The sequence below is a fragment of the Chiroxiphia lanceolata genome, chromosome 1 (assembly GCF_009829145.1).
Source record: "Chiroxiphia lanceolata isolate bChiLan1 chromosome 1, bChiLan1.pri, whole genome shotgun sequence".
NCBI lineage: Eukaryota > Metazoa > Chordata > Aves > Passeriformes > Pipridae > Chiroxiphia > Chiroxiphia lanceolata.
This window is the reverse complement of record NC_045637.1, coordinates 110,050,170-110,070,461: the sequence shown is the minus strand read 5'-3', so window position 1 is coordinate 110,070,461 and position 20,292 is coordinate 110,050,170. Positions and strand designations below refer to the sequence as shown.

Here is a 20,292-nt window from a genome sequence, read left to right as displayed (position 1 = left end):
TCTAGTGTGAATAGAAAATTCACATAGCCTGAAGTTGAATAGGAGGCTGTGTATGTTTATGTATTTTATTATCTGTTAATGTATTATGCCTTATCATATATATTTCCTGGTATTTATAGGAAATAATAGCATTTAATTTTAGTTTTGTAGTGCAGAAACAGAAAGTGTTCCTTTGCGTGTATTCAAGAGGTGAACTGATTTTTGTCATCTGAAATGCTTGACTTCAGACAAATAGTCTTTCATCCTGTTCAGCTTTAACTTTTTTCAACTGCCTACCATCAGACAGGAGATGGACCCAAATAGATGATGAATTCTGTGGCAGTGAAGTAGTTGAGCGGTACCAATACTGAGAGATTTTCTGGGAATGGGAAGCATGGAAGTCACCCAGGTGCATGTGAAAAATCTACAATACACGAAATATGACAATTTGTTCTTAGTGTTGTTATTTTCACTTTGGATGTATGTTTCTATTTGGCTTTGAGTCTGAAAAATTGGATGAAATCTTTCCTGAATCTTCTAGGGAGATTTGAAATGTATTCAGACTTATATTTACATCTAGACTCGGATTTGTAAAATCTTGTCCTATTTTGGCTTCTTGGAAGTTACCTGAGTTACATCATTTCTCTAGTGTGTATAAATAAATGCTTTGACTGCACCACCTTATCCACCCTTTCCAGGGTGAGTATGCAAGTGTAGTGAATATAACAGGGAAATAAATTTCTTTATAAACCTTGATGCCTTCCTTTTCTCAGTGTAGTCTCAACAATTGTGAAAAATCACTGAAGCAATGATCAAACAAAGACATTATAAGAGTGACGTAATTCAATACAGAAATAGGTTTTTAACATATCTGTGTAATTTTATACTTATGAATACATACCAACAAAAGCAACAAAGAGATTTTACAACTTATGGTGGGTTATCAAGCTGAAACTGAAAAGAGTAAAATTAATGTCATTAATAAAAGAAATATCATACAAAGGGAAATATTTCTGGTTCTGAATATATAGAGATTAAGCTGATAAAGTTCTATGCCATTTTAAGAAGTCCTAAGATTTTAGACCTAGCTAGGAATTCTTTCAGTTTAAAAGAACATGGGAGAAGTTTTGGTCCAAGGTTTTAGATAGGGTCCCTGAAATTGATATTATCTACTAAGATATTTGGTTGGTTTTATTGTATTTTAAATGTTGAATTTTAAGGGATTAAGAAAGTATTGCTTTTGCATTACCACTTTTTTTTAATAGGAATAGTCTTCTTCTAACCTTGCAGAAGGAATACTAGATTTTTTAATTTGGATTTTGTTTTGTTTTTACAGGGACATCAAGACAGTATACTTGGGAATACAATGCAAACTGTAATCGCCTTACTGAATAACGTCGTTGCTAACAAAAGTACAAATATGATGTTACTCTTTAAAGAAGGTATCTCATTTTTATCTTTATTCCCCTTACTGTAGATGTTTCCTAGTCTGTAATATCTGGCACTGTGTGAAACTAGACTTGAATGTATTTAGAATTTATAGTGGTTGTTAGATAATCACATCGTAACTGATGTGCTCCTCATCACTTCCTCTTACTCCCTTACTGATTTGATTATGAGTTTAACTTTTAGAAAGCTAAAAAGTTTAACTTTTAGAAAGCTTTCTTCCAAGAAAATATGGTCACAAAAGAATTACTGACTGAAAGTTATGTTATACCTGTAAAGAATGGCTTCAGAAAAGTGTGGACTAGTGATCTGACCATAACAGTGCCGAGAGAGAGACCTTCTGCGAGTTCTTCCTTTTCTCACTGCTTATGAAAGGATAAGTTGTACAATATTTCTGCACACTTCAAAGAAATAGTTCCAGTCCAATGATGTAGACCAATGGGGTGGAGCCCAAACTGACTATAAAGTCTTTGCCTACAAACCATTAAAAGTCTTCATGAAATGTTTACCACCCGAGTTTGGTGGTGAAACACTGGCACAGATTGCCCAGAGAAGTGGTAGATGTCCCATCCTTGGGAACATTAAAGGTCAGATTGGTTGGAGATCTGAGCCACCTGATCCAATTGAAGATGCTCATTGAAGTGGGGGTGGACTAGATGACCTTTAAAGGTGCCTTCCAACCCAGACTATTCTATGATTCATTTCACTATGTTTCATTATCTAAGCTAAATTTTAATTTAGAAATTGTTTCTGGTTTACAAAATTAAAAGAAAATTTCTGCTGTTAGAAATCTATATAAATTTAAAAACTTGTTTAGAGACATACACATTGATAGCATTTCTTTTGTTTGTCATGAAGGGGTGAGTGACATCCAGCAATACAGATCTATGCTACCATTTGTACTATTTGTTGGTAAACATACTAACCTAAAAGTCCATCAAGATTGGTAGTAGTAGTCATGTCTCATTTTCATAATTAGCTTAGCAATTAAAGCACTCACCCAGAAAGTGGAAGAGCTGAATTTCTGATCCTTTTTACTCTTAAGGGATTGAATGGACGATGCAATTATTCAGGAGATGAACTGGAACTTGATATTGTAGCTCATAACATGCTCCTCTCCTTTGTTTCTAATAGAACCACTCAGAAGTTAGTGGTTGAGAATAGAGCCAGAATAAAAAGAAAGAATAGAAAAATATGACTGATTTGGAGAAAGATGGTTCATAGGATTCTGATTCTTTGGTTATTTCTCACCTAACTGCCTATCACATTTCGAACTGTTTGGGGTTTCTTGGGGTTTAGATGTATGTGGTGCTTTTGCTGTCTTCGAGCATACCTGCTCTGTGTCAGGCAAAATCCTAAGTTGGCACTGACCTGAGTTGCAGCAGGGTAACTTGCTAAAACTGCATAATTACTTACAAAGAAGTCAGTTCAAGTCCCACAAGCACTGTAACCATGTAACTGGCATGCCTTACTCGAAGTAATATGCTCTGCCTTTCTGCATGGCAAATTAGATGCAAAACTATTTAACAGCATGGCAGAACTGCATCTATTCTCTAAATATCTCCTCCTTATTGTCTCACAGAGCAAACTCCCACATACTTTTTATTCTGCTGGTAGGATATCTGTGTTCTTTGACTTCTCATCTGCTCCAAAAATAAAACACGTCTCTTTGGTCATATTAGTTTCCAAATGAAGAAAGTGGGATAGAAACATTATTAAAGTCCTTTATCTTTTTCTTGTACTGTTTCATAGTGACTCCAGTAATATTTTCAGACTATTAGTGATTGGATGGCACTAACTTCTGCTCACTGAACTTCAGGAAACACACTAGAAAAAGCAGCACAACAGCCAAAGATATTTTATCTCAAGCAAAATGTCCCCATCCTTTTTCCCCACTCGCTAATCTTCAGAGTACTGAAAAACTGGATTTTAGCCAGTGCTTTATTGATTAAGGGCCTAATTGTGAAGTAAAAAACTTTTAAAATTTGGGTTGCAAGAATGTTATGAGAGCATTGTTCTTGTAATTGTAGACCGTTAGATTTCCTTTGAATTAAAAGGGGAGAGAAGCTGTGCCGTGCAAACTGGAGGGCTTTATCTTATTTGTATTATCAACTGTGAGTATGTAGTGTTCACATCAGGAAAATACCTTAAACTTCCTCTGCCATTATCTTTGATATTCAGCTTGTCATATTTCAATGACTTTTGTGTGATGGAGAAGAACATGATCTAGTGAAATGGCAACTGAGCTCCCTCTTCCAGAAAAATATCCTGGAGTTCAAATAGAAAAGTTGAACATGAGTCAGCAGTGTGCATTGCAGCAATAAAGGCAAAATGCCTGTATTATTACATGAATGTATTCTTCCAAGTGCAGAACTTTGTATTTGCCTTTGTTAAACCTTAAAAGGTTTCTGGCAGCCCATTTCTTGAGCTCTTCAGCGTCTTGAGCTCTTTCTAAATGTTAGGTCAACCCTTCATCACACCAACTGCTTTCTTCATTTCAATGTCATCTGCAAACTTGCTGAACATGCATGTTATTATATCCTATTAACACTCTGTACCTGTGCTGTTAATGAAGACATTCAACATTCATGAGCTATTCTACTGTGTTAAAGAAAAAAAGGCTGAAGACAGAGTATTATGGGTCATCAATTTCCCTTATTTCCCCATTACAGTGTGATAATTAATTCATATTTATATGGAGCTTTAGAAATTAAAACCCCTAAATACTTGCTGAATATTATAAGGAACTCAAATTAGGTGGTCAGTCCTATCAAAATTTTGTTTCTAAAAGTCAAGACATTAGCAATGAAGATTTCTTTCCAATTTTGTGCATGCCTTTCTTCAGCCGTCAAGAAGCTGTATTTTTGCAGACAGATTTAGAGACCCTTATCACTGTTTCCTTTTGTGTCTGTTAACCTTCAGAACTTTCTTTTGCTCAAAGGAGTTGTATTAGGTGATAGACTTTTTTTTTAAAGGACTGCAGCTTACATGTTGAACTTTCCCCTTTCTCAAGAAAATCTTGCACGATGGCACTTGCTGCATTAGTGCTGCTGTGATTTCCTATTAATAACAATGATCTGCTTGTGCATTTCAACAGCTTGCGTAGAAGGTGGATTGCCTCGCATTAATTTCTCTCTCCCGTGAACTGTGTCCTTTTGTGTGACAGTACATCAGACATGTACTGATAACCACTTGTAATAAAGGTGAAATGGAGAATAACATATGCAACTGAAGTCACAGAGGGAATTTAAAACAGCCTGTACTTGTGTTATCAGCTATTAAACATTTGTTCTGTTAATGTTAATGACAATTTCCACTTAATAATCAGAAGGGAATAATATGATTCAGTTTAATTACTGAGACTGGAGTCCAGTCAGGAGACTAAGATTAATACAGAGTCTCTTGTGAATAGTTAAGGTAAGATATTAAAAAGCCAAGACAATAGTGGTCATTTTTAGCATGGTCTTCTAAGAGAGTGACACTTACCCTCTCTCCTTCTGTCTTGGCTTCTGGCTGCCAGTCCCTTTCTTTCCTCCCTTTCCCCATCTTTTGATATCATTGGACAATTTAAGCTAACTTGAGAGACCACAGAGATCCAAATATACAAAGTATGTATTCAATCTGTCATGATCAATGTCTGGTAAGAGAGACCCAAGTTAATACCATAGCTTAGGAAAGGGCAATAGGCTTATCAATTAAATATTCTTCACTAATGTATGGCAAATAGAATAGTGTTATACATGACATACACAAAATATATATGTACTTATAGATTTACAGAAAGAAAGGAATTTTAATACCTAAAAATTCCAAATTGCAAATTTTAAAAACATTAAGCTTGCAACTTATGATCTTGGACCAACCTTATGGAAATTATGTTACAAGAAACCAAAAATGTCATTTCATCTTCAGTTAGGAACTAGAGAATGTAAATGTGGGAAGAGCATCATTCTTGAACAGTTTTCCTTCTTTTATCATAAATTTTTGCCATGATCAAAGTGGAGCCAACTGGTCTGAGTTTGTATCCTGTATTATAGTAGTTCTTACTGTTAGAGGTGCAATCTTCTTATCTCTGAGTTCTATTTCTATTAGCATTTATTAAATTATAAAGCATAAAACTTATATAATATCCTGAGATCTGTTGATAAGCCTGTAAAGATCTATTAATAAGTACGTCTCCCTGGTCTTTTCAGTATTCACTTCCCATTTTCTTTTTAGGATATCTGCAGTTTTCTGTTTTAGGTTTGTAACCACTGAGTTTAATGGTGTGTTGGTCAATGCCTGAGGAGGGTACCTATGAAATGATCCCACAGGATCCGTCAATGCATGGAAACAACTTGCACTATAGAACATGCATATAGGTGGGTGACATAGGACGAAGCAGCACCAAGGTTTCAGAAACAGGGACAGGGAATCATCAGTGACAAGGATGATGACGTGTTACCATGGGGGTAGGCAGAGATATAGAATCCAGATCTGTAGGAAAGTGGGTGTTATTAATTCTGGTCATGAGACAACCAGCTATATATTACTTTGAGCTTGTCATATTAAAAGCGTTAACATTTGTTTACTATAAAGTGAAAACCCTATTCTAGATGCTAGAATTGTCAGCTCGTAGCAGGTGTTGTAGGAGTACAGTGGATGATCATCTGTTTCTATAGACAGGCTCTGGAGCAGTCTACTGAAAAGACATGTCTGTCTTAGATACGTGTCTACTGACAGGTGTTGACCTACTGAAAAATGCTGACATAAGATGAATGCCAAAGTCAGGTTTGCCTGCTTGATAAGTAAATGGTGTTAGTGTAAAAGACTGCTTCCTTATGTGGAATGTGATGAGTAATAAATAGCCAAGTGCATTACGGCACTTAATTTGTAAGATTCTTGTACTCTAGTGCAATTCATGTGTATACAAACTCTTTATTTTGCTTTCAATTCAGTCTTTTTGTCACTTTTCTTTCTTTTCTTGTGTGTTTTTGGTATGTTTGTTTGCTTTCCCAGTAGTTTGTAAAAATTAAATTAGAAAATGTTGAATCATCTTCATTATCTGTAGTTAGCAGTGCTTTCAAACTTTGAGTCCCATTTGTCCACAGGTCATATTCAAAGGCAAGGAAATTCTTCATTATGACTATTGCATCATTTTGCTTATAGGAAGATTGGGATATATTATATTACAATGTAGAAAAATGTCTTTCAAAGACTAGCTGCTTCACGGGGATCCTCATTCTGAAAAAAATGAACAAAACAGGTTGTTGGAAAATAGATCTTATAAGCTGCAGTGGATAACTTCTGATAGTCTATCTGCAGCTCTTTATTCCTAATACCGCCTCAAATTTATTATGTTTATATAAACAGCTCTTTTCAGTATGTATAAAGGTAATTCTGAGTAATTCTGTCTTTAGAAAAGGTTTCCACTGCTTTTCAAAACTGATCTAGTGAAATGCTTGCAGGCCAGTAATACTTATGGATGAGTTTATATTTTTAGCTTTTTTGAATCTCATTGTGCTCCATAAATCAGTTATCAGGTTTTTTTCATAGTGGTCTTGTAAAGTAGATGATTTATATATAAAGTTCAATAAAGTCATGTTGAATTGAATGACCTTTTCCAGACTGTACTGCTGTGATCTTGTACTTGGCTACTACCCTGAAGTAACCACCACCAGCAGTGTAAGCAGTGGTGTTTGTCTGAATGTTCAAAGTAAGTTTCCATTACATGGTACAGCAAATCCTAAGCTTTATTCTTTATGTCTTAATGCTGTTGAATCTCAGACGCTGAAGTAAAAGGGAAATTGTGGGGTTTACAACAGTAAAAATAGTCTGTGAGTTGAGTGAAAATGTGGCGGCTATTAGTAGTAAATGGTACTTTAAGCAGTTTGTGTAAAAACTGAAGTTCCTAAAGAAGGACCTTTGGTGGAAGTGTAGAATGTCAGCTACAGCGGTCATAACATTCAATATCATATTAAGAAATTACGCTAAGTGCTTAAAGTAGGGACAGTTATTAAAAAGGAAGCGATTGGCAGTAAACATCATAGTCAGGTGGTGATAATTCATTTACACCTCATGAGCAAAAGATCACCCTTCATGGGTGAAGGATCCTTACTCATCTTGTGGTCCACTCTTTTGACTTTTACTCAAATGTCAAGAGATTAATTAGATTTCAGATGTCTGTGTGTGTTGTATAGTTAAAGTCTTTTAAATACTCCATATCCAAAAAGTGGCATTTATGAGACTAACATCCAACTTTAAACTTTTTATTGAAAAAAAAATAAGGAAAAAAAATCTTTTATATACACAGATCTTTAACTTAATGATAGTTGTGACTAACATAATGATGGCTATAAATTCTGAGCTCTCTAAAGAGACCCCAAAGGTTTCTAACTTTCCTAAATCTTTAGAGGATATTCTTCTACCTTTCACTTCCTCACAGATAATTTTATTTCAACTTCAGTCTCCAAAAGACATTTGATCATGGTGCCCCAGCACACTTTTTAAGAACAGACTTCCTAGCCAGCCCTCTTGTCACCTGCTAAATCTCCAGTGTTCATGAAATTAGGCAGTGGACCACAATAACTTGCCAACCCAGATCTTCCTCCCTGCTGCACTCACCTATGCAGTAGTCTGAACTACTGTGCAACACTGAGAAGGCATTGGTGTGACATTGCATGGGACTTTGATTTCAGGGGTATAATTGAGCTGTTGGAGAAGCTGGCTTCATAGTCACAGCATTTTCTTCCAAGATGGGAGAAATTAACTATCTCTTAAGATGGTGATCAAGAAGAGAACCCTGGATTCATCATACAGAAGGAACCTATTTGCAAGGGAAAGGCAATAGTTATAAAATTCTGCAAGAATACATTACTTAAATTAATATGCCTTTTAAATAAAGTAACAAAAATTAAAACCTACAGACTTAGTCTGTGAAGAAATCAGACACACATTCTGACTGGTTTTGAAACCATTTACTAATTCCTTACTAGCCTCTATTTTTTCCTAGGAGTCTTCTGCAAAAGTTTTACAGGATACAGTATAGAAATATTTGTTTAATGACTGAATATAGAAAGAGGATTTTGTGGTAGTACTTTATATCTGCTTTCTGTAAAGCTTAGTTCAGATGAAATGTATTTTGATTCTGAATAGAAGGATTGTCAGGGAGAATAAGGTAGGGAAATTAATATGGGTAAGAACCTAAAAGCATTTTTTCTGTACTTGATCAACATTTAGAAACTAAATGCTCTCCATTAAATAAATGTGAAATAAGAAGTCATTTTAAAATACAGAAAACAAAAATATCATCTTGTCTGAGTAGTTGCAGATGTTGCTTCTCTGTCATCTGGATGTGACAGAGGAAGTCCCTCAGTTAGGAGGGGTACACCTTGCATTCTTGCAGGATGTAAGCCTTTCACAACTCCTTGCCAGCACTGTAGTAGTTAGTTCAGTTCTTGAGCAAGAAATGTCTCTGTAACCATCTAAAGTTAGTAGTTACGTGTTGGGTGTCTCATGTTCATTTGAGTTACAGTTAATATGAGAAGTCAGTGGTGGCTGAGCCTTAAGAAGTTTATTCTGTGATGTTCCAAAGTTCAGAATGCTTTTTAACAGTATTAAGATATATTTTTCTGATCCAAAATGCCAGTCACTCAGGTGGAAGTATATAACATCACATGGGTAAACTTAGAAGTCTGGTATCATAAAAGATAAGTGGGAATCATGTCAAAATAGCATGGTAGTAGTAAAGTCTTGGAGGAAAAAATAACCTGTGTCTTCCTGTGATATTCATCAATGCAGCCATCTGAAAAGGATGAAAATAGAAATGGTAATTGCTGTGAGAAACAGTTATGCCATTCAAGTAGAACCAAGCCTGTTGTTGAGAGTCATACCCATAAGGCACAAAATGTCACAGCATCCTTGCTAGAACTTCAAAGGAATATAAGTGAATAAAGACTCAACAGGTTGTTACATCTTGTCTCTCTAGTGCTGTACTGTAAAAGAGAGCTGGCATTTCTGTGGCTGAAGTAGGCTTCCTGATGCTATCCCTGTGGCTGGCCAAGAAGATCATCTTGCAGCACAGCTGGCTGCTTAAACTACCTAAGATATCTATCTCATTTTAACACCTAATTGATGGAAGAGAAAGGAATAATAACAAAATCTTTTCATTCCGTGATAGTCTAGTCTGAAAGGCCTTATGCAGAAACCTGATGATATAACTAGTCGGTTTAGTTTAATGGTGGGAAGTTAGTTCAATAAACATAGCAATTTCAAAGTTTAGACTGTCTTTATATTTCTAAAATGCCAACCATAAGAGACAATTTTCTGTACCTATCCAATTCCTAGACAAATTTAAGATTTAAGGTTTTGGCTGAGTGAATTCTCTGATTGATACTATTTGGAAGCAGAAGCCTCATTTGAAAAAGTAAAATTTTATGTTAAAATATAAGACATAGATTTCCCATCAGAACTTGTGGGTATCCAAAGGTTTCCTGATGATAAACTCAGGACTGTAAAGCAGGAAAAAGTCTCCAAAGCTTTATGGTCCTTCTCACAGTCATGAAAATGGTAGTTTTTTTCCTCTCCTCTAGAAACTGCGGTCTTTGCATTTATTGAAGGTGCTACTTTTCCTGCAGTTTGATTTCAGTTGTCACTTGACATTGTGCTAGTATTCTCACTGAGTGCAATTCAAATCATATGTATTGGCATTAGTGGATATGGTCAGTTTAAGAGAAAATGAATAACTAGGTAAACGTGTAGCTATTGTATCATCTACAAGTTAAATATTGATGATGCAAACTACTTGTTAGAGAAAATAAATTAAAATCTAATTATGATGATGTCCCTCTGTAACTTGTCAGATATAATTAATAAGCTAAAAGATCATATTAGGGGATGAAATTAAAAATATAACTATATATTTGAAAAGAGACCCGTTTTAAATACAACTGCTATGGCCATAGGTTGTAGAGCTATCATATATATTCTGTTCTAGCAGTTAGAAGGGTCTCAGTATGAAAGCAATGTATCACTGCCAATTTGAGTGAGATGTAAAGTCACAAAGGTACAAAGTACTATACACAAAATTAAACTGCATCAATCATTACTCTGTTAGGGATAATGGTCTTCTTCAGATGCACTTACATGATCCTACTGAAAGAAGTTCATTTTGTCAGTTGCTAAAAACAAGCACCAATTTTGGCAGGACCAGATCTATGCAGTGGACAGATAAATAAAATCTGAGGTTTTTCACTGCTTTGAAGAACCGTTTGGGGATTTTTTGTTTTGTTTTAAATGTCTTCAGTAGTTGTCATAGCTCCCAGACAGCCAGATGTTTTCCTCTTCTAAGCTATTATCAGAAAAATTGTGGACTGAACAGATGTGTTCATCTCACAAAGATTAAACTGTTTCTGGACAATTAAACTTTAAAATAATTTTCTCTTTAAAGCAGAAAGAGAATTATATCATAATGGAGAAATCGAAGTTATTTACCTTTTTAAAGCATTTTGAAAGTCCCAATTTTTATACAAATACAAAGCTGTAGACTATATTACTTGAGAGTTTTCCTGTGATGTTTTTTGTTTTCCACCTACTTTTTATTTTTCAAACTTTTGTCTAAAATGCAGTATTTCTCTGTAGTCTTTATAGGATGATGTTTTCTTTTGCTGTTAATGATCTAATTTTATAATATCACTTAGCTTAGCTTTTCCAAACACTAGAAGTTACACTTCTATGTCCATTTCACATTTAATAATCAATTACTATATTTAAATTTCTTTTGAAGTCTCTACACATGGATTTTCCACCATCTTAAGACAGTATATATTCATGTGAGTCTTTACATTACCACTCCTCAACTGGTAGATTTTTTCTACAGCATTTGGCCAATGCCTTGTAGACTTGACAGGGTAACTACTTCTGTGTATAGTTGTATGCATGAGCAGTTATGTTTTGTAGCAATGTATCTGCATGTAGTCAGTTTTTGCAAGTTGGCTGTTGGGGGAACCTGTTTGAGGTACAGTTGAAACCTCCAGGTGAGGGACGGTGGTTATTTAAACTGCAGAGATAAAAATGTAAATGTCTACCTGATGATACTGTTTGGTTTTTTAAAAAATACATTTCATAAATAGGCTCCAAACTTGTCTATCCATGCTTAAAAAAATTATCTCATTTTAGCTTAAGTTTTTTTTCTAATTGGACTAAGATTATATTTATGTAAGATGGGTTTATGAAACAAATCTGTTAGCAAAGACGTGCTGGAGCACATGTGATGGGTTTCAGATCTGAGCTTTAAGCAAATAAATGTAATTTTCATTTAAAGAGGCCCTCGCTTGACAAATGCTGGGTGTTTTTGTTTCATAAATAGGAATTAAATGTTTTCATAGATGTCTCCATGTGGTTAGAAGATATTGCATCAGCTACTTGTTCCTTCTTTTTGGTTGAGGGAAAAGTTAAGTGCTTCCCTTTGAATTTTTAAGATGAATAGGAGAAGAAATAGGATATCTTTATAAAGTCTGAAGCTGTCTTCTGTCTTTTAGGAGACTGTAAATCTGGGAAGTTTTGGGTTTTTTTCATTACCACCCACCTTTCAAAAATATAAGGAAAAGAAACCTCTTGTTCACCTGCATCCATTAGTTTCAACTTGTCTTATCTTTCCTGAGGGCCTTTCTTTCTTTGCTTATCATATTGCAGGTTGCTTACTCAAAAATCTCTCATCCCGATTCCTGTGAGTCTTGGCAAAAATCCAATAAAGTGTTGGTAATGGATTTATTCACAGTTTTAAAAGATCGTATTTTCCTAGCTAACATACTAATATTGTGACATAAAGCTTTTTAGCCAATGATGCAGCCATGAAATATGACTTATTTCACTGGATGACAACAGAACTAATGCTACTATATATATTATATAAAGATTGAAAAAATGGTAAAATTATCCATGATGTCTGAACAGTCTTTCCAATACACATTTTTGCTGAATAAACACAGACAGATATAGTATATTTTGATCGCATCACCCAACCCAGAATGACATGAAGTTGTGGGTTTATGGCTTTATTTATCTTACTAGAAAAAGCTTTAACTGTTACTTACTATGCATTTTCTTCAGAAATGAGTTCAGAGAGCATGTGGTTCAAACATCAACACTAGAAGATGAATTTAGAGGCAGCATTTTTTATATACTGTGAGGGGAAAAGTCATAAGCAAGATAAGGAAAAGGCAGATAGACTACCCAAAGGAACAGATCAACGAGGCAAGCTTGCAGGTTTTGACAAAAGGTATGGGAAGAACAGCATTGCTTACAAAATTTTCCTTGCCTAGACTATGGATCAGGCAGGCAGTCAGACTGAGTGTGAGCATTATGGGATCAGCCCAGATGCACAGATACTCAGTCTGGGCTGAGTGCAAGAATTAACTGGGGGGCTCTGCCTATTGCCCTGAGAAAAAAACCTGTGTTCATGAAAGATGTGCCTGCGGTCAGGCTTGTAACCGGCTACAGTAACACGTCCAGAAGGCACTAAGTGACAATTCTTTGGAGTAACCTCCTAATGTGGTTCCGTCAAGCTGGTCAGTGTTGGGGCTGCCTGTGACACCCAGGACCCCAGACCGAACTCTTCCAGTTCAGTGCAGTATTCTGGCTGGGCAAGTTGTGCAAAATGTTTGAACTCTACCTGTGGTGAAATTGCTTGTCTTGGAAACTTAACTATACATCTCTCATTTCTTGTATTTACTTGCTGCAGCTTCTCTCCAATTCTTGCTTAATTTTTTGACTGTCCAGTTTCACAAATATTAATTCCTCTGACCTTCCCAACAGAGCTGCATTTACTTGGCATAGATCCAGACTCATTAGGCCCAGACTTCACTTTTTGTAGCCTACTTCTGAAGTTCCTCTCCCTTAAAGTACAATCTTCATTAAGCCTAGTCTGTTCTCTTTCTAGAAATGTTGATAAACAAAGGCAAAGGACGAGCTAGTTCAAACAGAGGAGAATGAAAATTCTGACCAGATCTCAGCTATTTACTGGTAGCAACTGCATATTGGTTCCATCTGGAAAAGTGCATTCCTGCACTGAACTCATCGAGCATCCCTAAAGCTGTTTGACATACTGACAGTCTCTCTGAACCAGAAGAAGTGTTTCTTTGCATAAACAGAGGGAAGCCCCATCAAATATGCCCTGATACCACCAATCTGTAGGATATCTATTGCAATCCTGAATCCTAGATGGAAGCAGTGACCTGTGTTGAATCTGTTGCAGAGTATATTGTTTTAGAAAATGCTGGGGATATTACTTCATTGTTTCAAGCTACTGTTAAATTCTGTCATCCTTGATGTTTATCTCTTCACTTGAGATTACATGGGGGAGGAACAAAGGAACATGAGTCCTTCATTGTAAACTACCTTTTCCCCCCGCCCCCATTATCTTCTCACACAAAAAGATTGAACTGGATTTCCTTGCCTGAACTTGCTTTCTCGAATCAGTGGTCTGGGCATAAGCAGGCTGAAAGAGAAATGTAGATGCGTAGCGGTAGTGCCCAAGGCACATAAGAAGTGACATATGAAGCACACACTGGGATAGGATGATGGAGGCTCCTTGTTAGAGGAAGCTGGTAAACCTACTTTGACCCTGTATGTACATTAATACCTAGTAAACACTTATGCCCAGCAGAGCAGGCATGGTAGAGAAAAAGGAAATGGTACTGTCATGGTTTAACCATGGTTGGCATCTAAGCACCACACAGCTGTTCACTTAATTCCCCCCACCTAGTGCTGTGGGGGGACAATTTTAAGGGTAAAAATGAGAAAGGAATTTATGGGTTGACATAAAAACAGTTTAATAGTTGAAAAGGTAGAATAAGAATAATTTAAAAAATTGTTAGGAAAAGAGAGAAAGAAAACAAACAACCAAGCAAACCGGAGACAGAGGAAAACAGAACTCTCAAGAAGAACAAGTGATGCAAATGGAAACAATTGCTCAACACTGTCTAACCAATGCCCAGACAGTCCAGGAGCAGTGTCCGCCCTGCCAATCTCCCCTCCAGTTTTATCGCTGAGCATGACACAATATCATATGGAATATCCCTTTGGTTAGTTGTTCCAGCTGTGTCCCCTCCCAACTTCTTGTGCACTCCCGCTCTGTTTGTTAGTGGGGTGTGATGGGGAGTAGAAAAGCCCTTGACTCTGTGTAAGCCCTGCTCAGCAATGACCAAAATATCCCTGTGTTATCAACACTGTGTTCAGCACAAAACCAAACCAAAGAGCCTTGCAAGCTACTGTGAAGAAATTTAACTCTATCCCAGCCAAAACCAGTACGAAACAATTGCTTAGCTGCTAAGTTTCTTTTGCTGTTCTGTTGCACATCTTCACAAGGCACACACTTAAAAGTATCCTATCTCTCTAAATCACCGTTTTCTGTTATGTGGTGGCCATCTCTATCGCTGTAATTGTATCAAGGTTCTTAACTTCTGTTTCACCTCTGAAGAAGTTGTTTCAGTTAAGCAAAGCAGAATTCTGATTCTCAGTTAAAGCATCGGATCAACCACAGGATTAATTGCAGTTTGTTGTTGGGAGGGTGGTATAGTTCCCTGTTTTTGTTTCAAAACTGGGTGGTTTGGGCCAAGATCGCCTAGTAGGCCGAACTGTTCCATGTGATCTGCTTCTGGTGCTTATACAGAAGTTTCACCAAGAGTCTGAGCGAGTCTGTTGGCATACCCACACAGACTTCACAACTCCCAGCATAGAAAGTGTAGAGGTTGTCCAAAACCCAGTGTCATTAGACCCATGTTCCTACTGTGTGGGTCCTTTTGAGATAGGGAAGACAAGGTAAGGAGCACAGAATTCAAGCACGCACAGGTTTGCTGTTCTTTCAGAGCTAGGACTCTCTCTTGATTAAGTAAGCTGAGCTGTTGAAGTCAAGATAGTTGGGATCAGGTAGCTGTACTGACAGAAAATGAAGACTCTGTTGGTCTAGGTTGTACTAATGACAAATATTAGGTACGGCACTAAATATTAGGTATAGCCAGGATATAACCAGTGACAGCATGATCACAGTGTGATGGGTTTCAGCTCAAAGATCCCAGTGATAGGGTTGAAAATCATGGATAGGTCAGAATAGAACAAGTATACATGCAAACAAAACAAGACATGCCTTAGCCAGTTATTAAGAAAGATAGCATCATCTGAGCTGAAAAGTTGGATTTTAGAGATTTAATTGGGTGTGGCATTATTGATATGGTCAAATGATAGCAAATTAGAGAGTCTGCTGGTCAAGGTTATCCCAACACTTACTCGGAAAATAGTTGACCTAACACAGTCTACAAAATATATCTGGTCATAGCTACAAAACCTGATTTACTATCATGTAGCATCCTGACCTCTGTCTAAGCCCTTTGATCATGTAAGTGCACATACACCAAAGCCACCTTGGACAGTTGCAATTACTGGTTGTCAGCTTTCATTTCTGTTGTAAACTTAATTGATGAATAACACAGGATGTTACAGGAAATTGTGGCATAGATTCAATTTTGTTGTAATAACCAGTAGCAAATTCCACTTAGTGGATACTCTAGCCTTTGCTTTTGGTCTTTGGTGTAGTTGTAACAATAGTAGAAGAGTGTCACTTGAAAATACAAGTATTTGTACTAAGTTTTCATCCTATGGCAGACTGGTGTAAATAGACCTAGAGGAATAGGAATAAATACTTAATATCTTTTCTTACATGCGTGACTTTTCAGTAGGGAAATGTATAGAGCTTTTACCCTTATCACAGTATTCAACTGTGGTTTATTTCTGCAATTTAAATCTGAAAACTTAAGAGAATTTTCTGAAGCCAAGGTGCATTGGTTCTTATCACTCCCAGTCCAGGGCCTCTTGAAGGCCTAGCTGGAGCAATTAGTCCTGGTAATGTCATTCAAAGCTGTTGAATACTGTCAGCTTGTGACAACAGTTTAGGGCTGTATCTGCATTCTGAGGCTGTTCATGTCTGCTTTGTATGGGTTTTGTCAAAAAGGCAGCTCTCAAAGTTTGAATGTGGTCTCTCAAGGATTTTGGTAGAAGGGAAAGTTGATGTCAAAGCAGAAGCACGCCAAGATATTTGAAGTAGATAAACAGGATTTAATCTTGTGTGACAGGAAGTCTATTATTAAAATAATAATCTCTTTAGAAGAGTTTCTAGTTCTAAATTAAGCCCAGGATATAAATTCCTCTGTATTTTATCACATGGTGATTGTTGGAGACTTGATCTTTCAGAGCAGTAAATCAAAAGTCTTTATTGAATCTTTACTGACTCTGAATCTTGCTGAATGCAAAGAATTCCTAAATATAACAGATTTTAGTCTAGTAAAGAACTTTTTCTAGTTTTTGGCATTAATTTGAGGACCTCATGGAGTCTTTATGTATATATGTACATACATTATGTATGTAATGTACATACACTGTACATTAACTCACAACTTGACATTCTCCCATGTAGCTGTGAAGCAGCAGTTGACAATATCTCAGACTGGCTTTAAAGAAGGTTTTAAAGACTGTTGTCTTCTCAAAGAGTAGTGTCCTGTTAGATATTCCTGTTCCTCATACAGAAAATTAAAACCTACTGTTTGGAAAACATACTAAGCGTCATCTACCTTCTGTCTGACAAAACCAAGGGATTTTATTTTACTTGACACTTTGTAAGGGATAAAATAGGGTGTATTGGGATCTGACTAGAAGTATAGCATGCTGTAGAATTAGAGAGCTTTATAAAACAAACTACAAGCTCTAATGTATCTCTGACATGCAGGTAAACATATCTAACTGAAAAGTTGCTATAGAGTTTGCTTAATAACAGCTGTAATAGTCAATCCAGACAATATGGTTTTATCATATTAGAGTTTTGGTTTATTTAATTTTTTTTTTCCTTCTTTGGTGATGAAATGTTGTGCTTGCAAGTACTGCACAACTGACATATTAAAAACCTGTATGAACAAAAATGCTTAAATCCACATGAAAGGAATGAATTAGGTGTTTAATATATGCACAGTTGGTGACAGAAATATTTTAAATGTATACCCTGGGAAGTCACTGTATTATTTCCACCTTTATCCCTCTCCAAGTCTTCCAGCTAGAAGGGTCATTCGAGTATGTGAATCTGCTTCAAGTAGGGTTAGTGCAGACTACCTGTTTGAACAGTTTAAAGCAGCCTAGCATGACTTTTTTGGGGAAACTGGGGAGTATTCGCATCCTCTCTGTCTCATGCACACTCGCACTACTGTAGGGGTAATACCCTTGAACAACTGATCATGAGTAAACCCCTGGGAAGAATTAGTGTTTGCTGTCAACAGAGCGATTTGCAAAATGATCAGCTGTCAGGCAACCTCAGCCTTGTACTCCACTGTATTGTCAGCTACCTCTTGGGATGGCAGCACTAGGTTTTACAGGCATCAAGAGGCTTATGGGCCCCGATTACCAAAAAACCAGCCTATTTGAGATGTACATAACATACATGAATGACAGAACTGGCAGCAAATCTTATGACTGCTGGGTGCTAAAATCCTTCTCTGAAGAGAGAATACTTTAAAAAAAAAAAGTTTCCTTTATGTCTAGTCTCACAAGCCACCTGATACAAGCATTTAAAGTTTGCGTGTACATCTTCAGTGGATCCTACCTTTCTGTTATATTTTTCACTTGTCTTTTTGTAGCAAATGTCCAATTATATTCATCTACTTAGAGACTGTAAGAAGCAGATAGTATTTTTAGAGACTGTGGTGCCCAACAGCTCGTTATCCAAACAAATCAAAACTGACTGCTCACATGAGACACTATTAATGTCTTATCAACATTTTGAATAGATCTCTTGAATGTTATTACAGTCCTTAGTTATGTAGTATTCACTCACATAAATTTTGGAAAAAATTTTTATTAGTTCTGATATAAGTAGAAAGAATTTGAATGTTCTTAAAACTATCTTCCAAGGGAAATTACCTTCTGATCTTTCATTCCATCCCTGTTGAACAAGTTCATGTTCATGTTCAATGGGTTGTACTCCTAGGAATGAGGACTATCTTGGTAAATCTTGTCTAGAACAAAATTCCTTGCCTTCAAAACTTTGATGATATGTACCCATATGTGCTGTGAACTAAGTTTCAAACAGCTTGGATATCTTTTCTGAATTAATTATAGAATGGTTGAGCCAATCTGACACAAAAACCTGAATTCAGATGAAATTTTGTCACAGAAATCTTAACAAGATCCTTAGATGAGAAGCTTCTTTTTTTTCTTTTTCATTTTTTCTTTTTTTATTAATTTTTTTTCATTTTCAAAAGAAGCAGCAAATCAGGAACTCTCAAGGGATCAGTAATTATACTTTCAGAAATACTCCTCTGTGTATGTTATTCTAACCACATTTTTTCACAGAGAACAACCACGGTCTAGCCTAGTTGGTATAATTTGTTATATATCATTATTTTTGTATTGACCACTCAAGCATATGCAGCACTACGTGATTTTATTTTTTCTAAATAGTTCAAGTTGTGTTTTTACTATCCTTTATTACATTCAGATACTTTTTCTTATGAGAGAATTCACTTGGTTTTCTATCTTTTAGTTGGCTGATCTATACACCTGCTGGTCTAAATAACCTATGTGCTTGTTCCATAGATTAAATTATAGAAAAAGTAGATTTCTCTGTTGGCAGGATTCTCTTTGGTTGAGAAGAGTTTGATGTGGTTCCCTGGGGAGTCTCCAGTTCTGCACCCTTTTTTCACAAGTGAAAGGTGGCACCTCTAAATTGACTTCTAACAATAACAGCTAAATGCTGCCAGTCCCGGAAAAAGTAAAATAGACCAATGTCGTGCTTTGACTCAAAGCAGAAACATATTGCCACTGAGAATGTCAGGTCAGTATTCCTCTCAGGCATCCACACTCAAGATATAGTACTTTGCAGTCCACTTCCAACCTATCTGGAGTAAAGGTTATAACTGGTTTTTCTTCCCTGGTTGTCATCATCCTTACCACACCCATTTTGCTGTGTGTGAGGACAGCACTGTTGGTGAGTGCCCTACCTTCCATGTGTGTAGGAAAATCTGAACCACAGACTCTTCCCACAGAGGGAAGCTGGAGAGCCTTGACCACTTCAGTATGACAAATTCAAATGAGATTTTTATCCCTCAAACCTATTCTTTAGTCGTAAAATGTCTAGTCAGTCTACCAGTAGTAGGAATAGACTATTCAGCATGTGCAAAACTTTGTTCTTTAGATGCTTTTCATTTTTAAGATCAGAATAGAAAATTATTTTCAGGGCAGCAGTCATGCAATTGATCTGCTCAACAGCTGTATCATTGTCTTTCCACTTGATCTAACATTCGTAACTCACCAAATTTTGAAATCGTTGGTGATCTAATTTACTATTCTAGTTTAGTCTTACCTCAGTATTATAATGCTAAGACAAATAGTTCCTAAAACAAAACCAGTAACAAGTAATAAACAAAAATAACATTAAAAGCAATGCGCCTCCTTTAAAAATGCTATTACCCTAAAGATACCATGTGTGCCTTTTGTTGTCTAGTTCAGTTGTTCAAAACAGGAAAATTTGAGTAGTAGTGCTGTGATGCAAATAATGCAAATTGAATTCCAGGTTTATGTAGGTAAATAAGGTTTTATGAAGAATCTTTATGACATAATGGATTATCTTAAGTGCTCAGGTACTGAGGAACTCATTCTTGTGTGCTAGAATCTATCATAATACAGTCCTGTGTTTCTTCTTAGCAATATTTTTGAGTTTTAGCATTAAAATTTAAAAGATTATAAAATATGGTTTCTATTTAATCTGTTAATATCGCAGGTCCACTCTGTAACTAAAAGAAGGAGGAAAAGTCTAGTGAATATGTACTTGGTAATATCCCTGGGGATTCAGTT

At 36.3% G+C, this 20,292-nt stretch overlaps 1 protein-coding gene across 6 annotated transcripts in view; it reads left to right on the top strand.

Annotated features, from left to right (window-relative positions):
* ULK4 (unc-51 like kinase 4) overlaps positions 1-20,292 on the top strand; it is a 224,203-nt gene that overhangs the window by 135,071 nt on the left and 68,840 nt on the right. For all 6 annotated transcript variants that reach the window (XR_004357069.1, XR_004357058.1, XR_004357057.1 and 3 more), the window contains exon 32: positions 1,316-1,421. Coding sequence is in view for 3 of the 6 variants with exons in the window: in XM_032687664.1 (XP_032543555.1) it covers positions 1,316-1,421 (106 nt within the window). In the remaining 3 variants the exon portion in view is untranslated. The remainder of the gene's footprint in view (positions 1-1,315; positions 1,422-20,292) is intronic.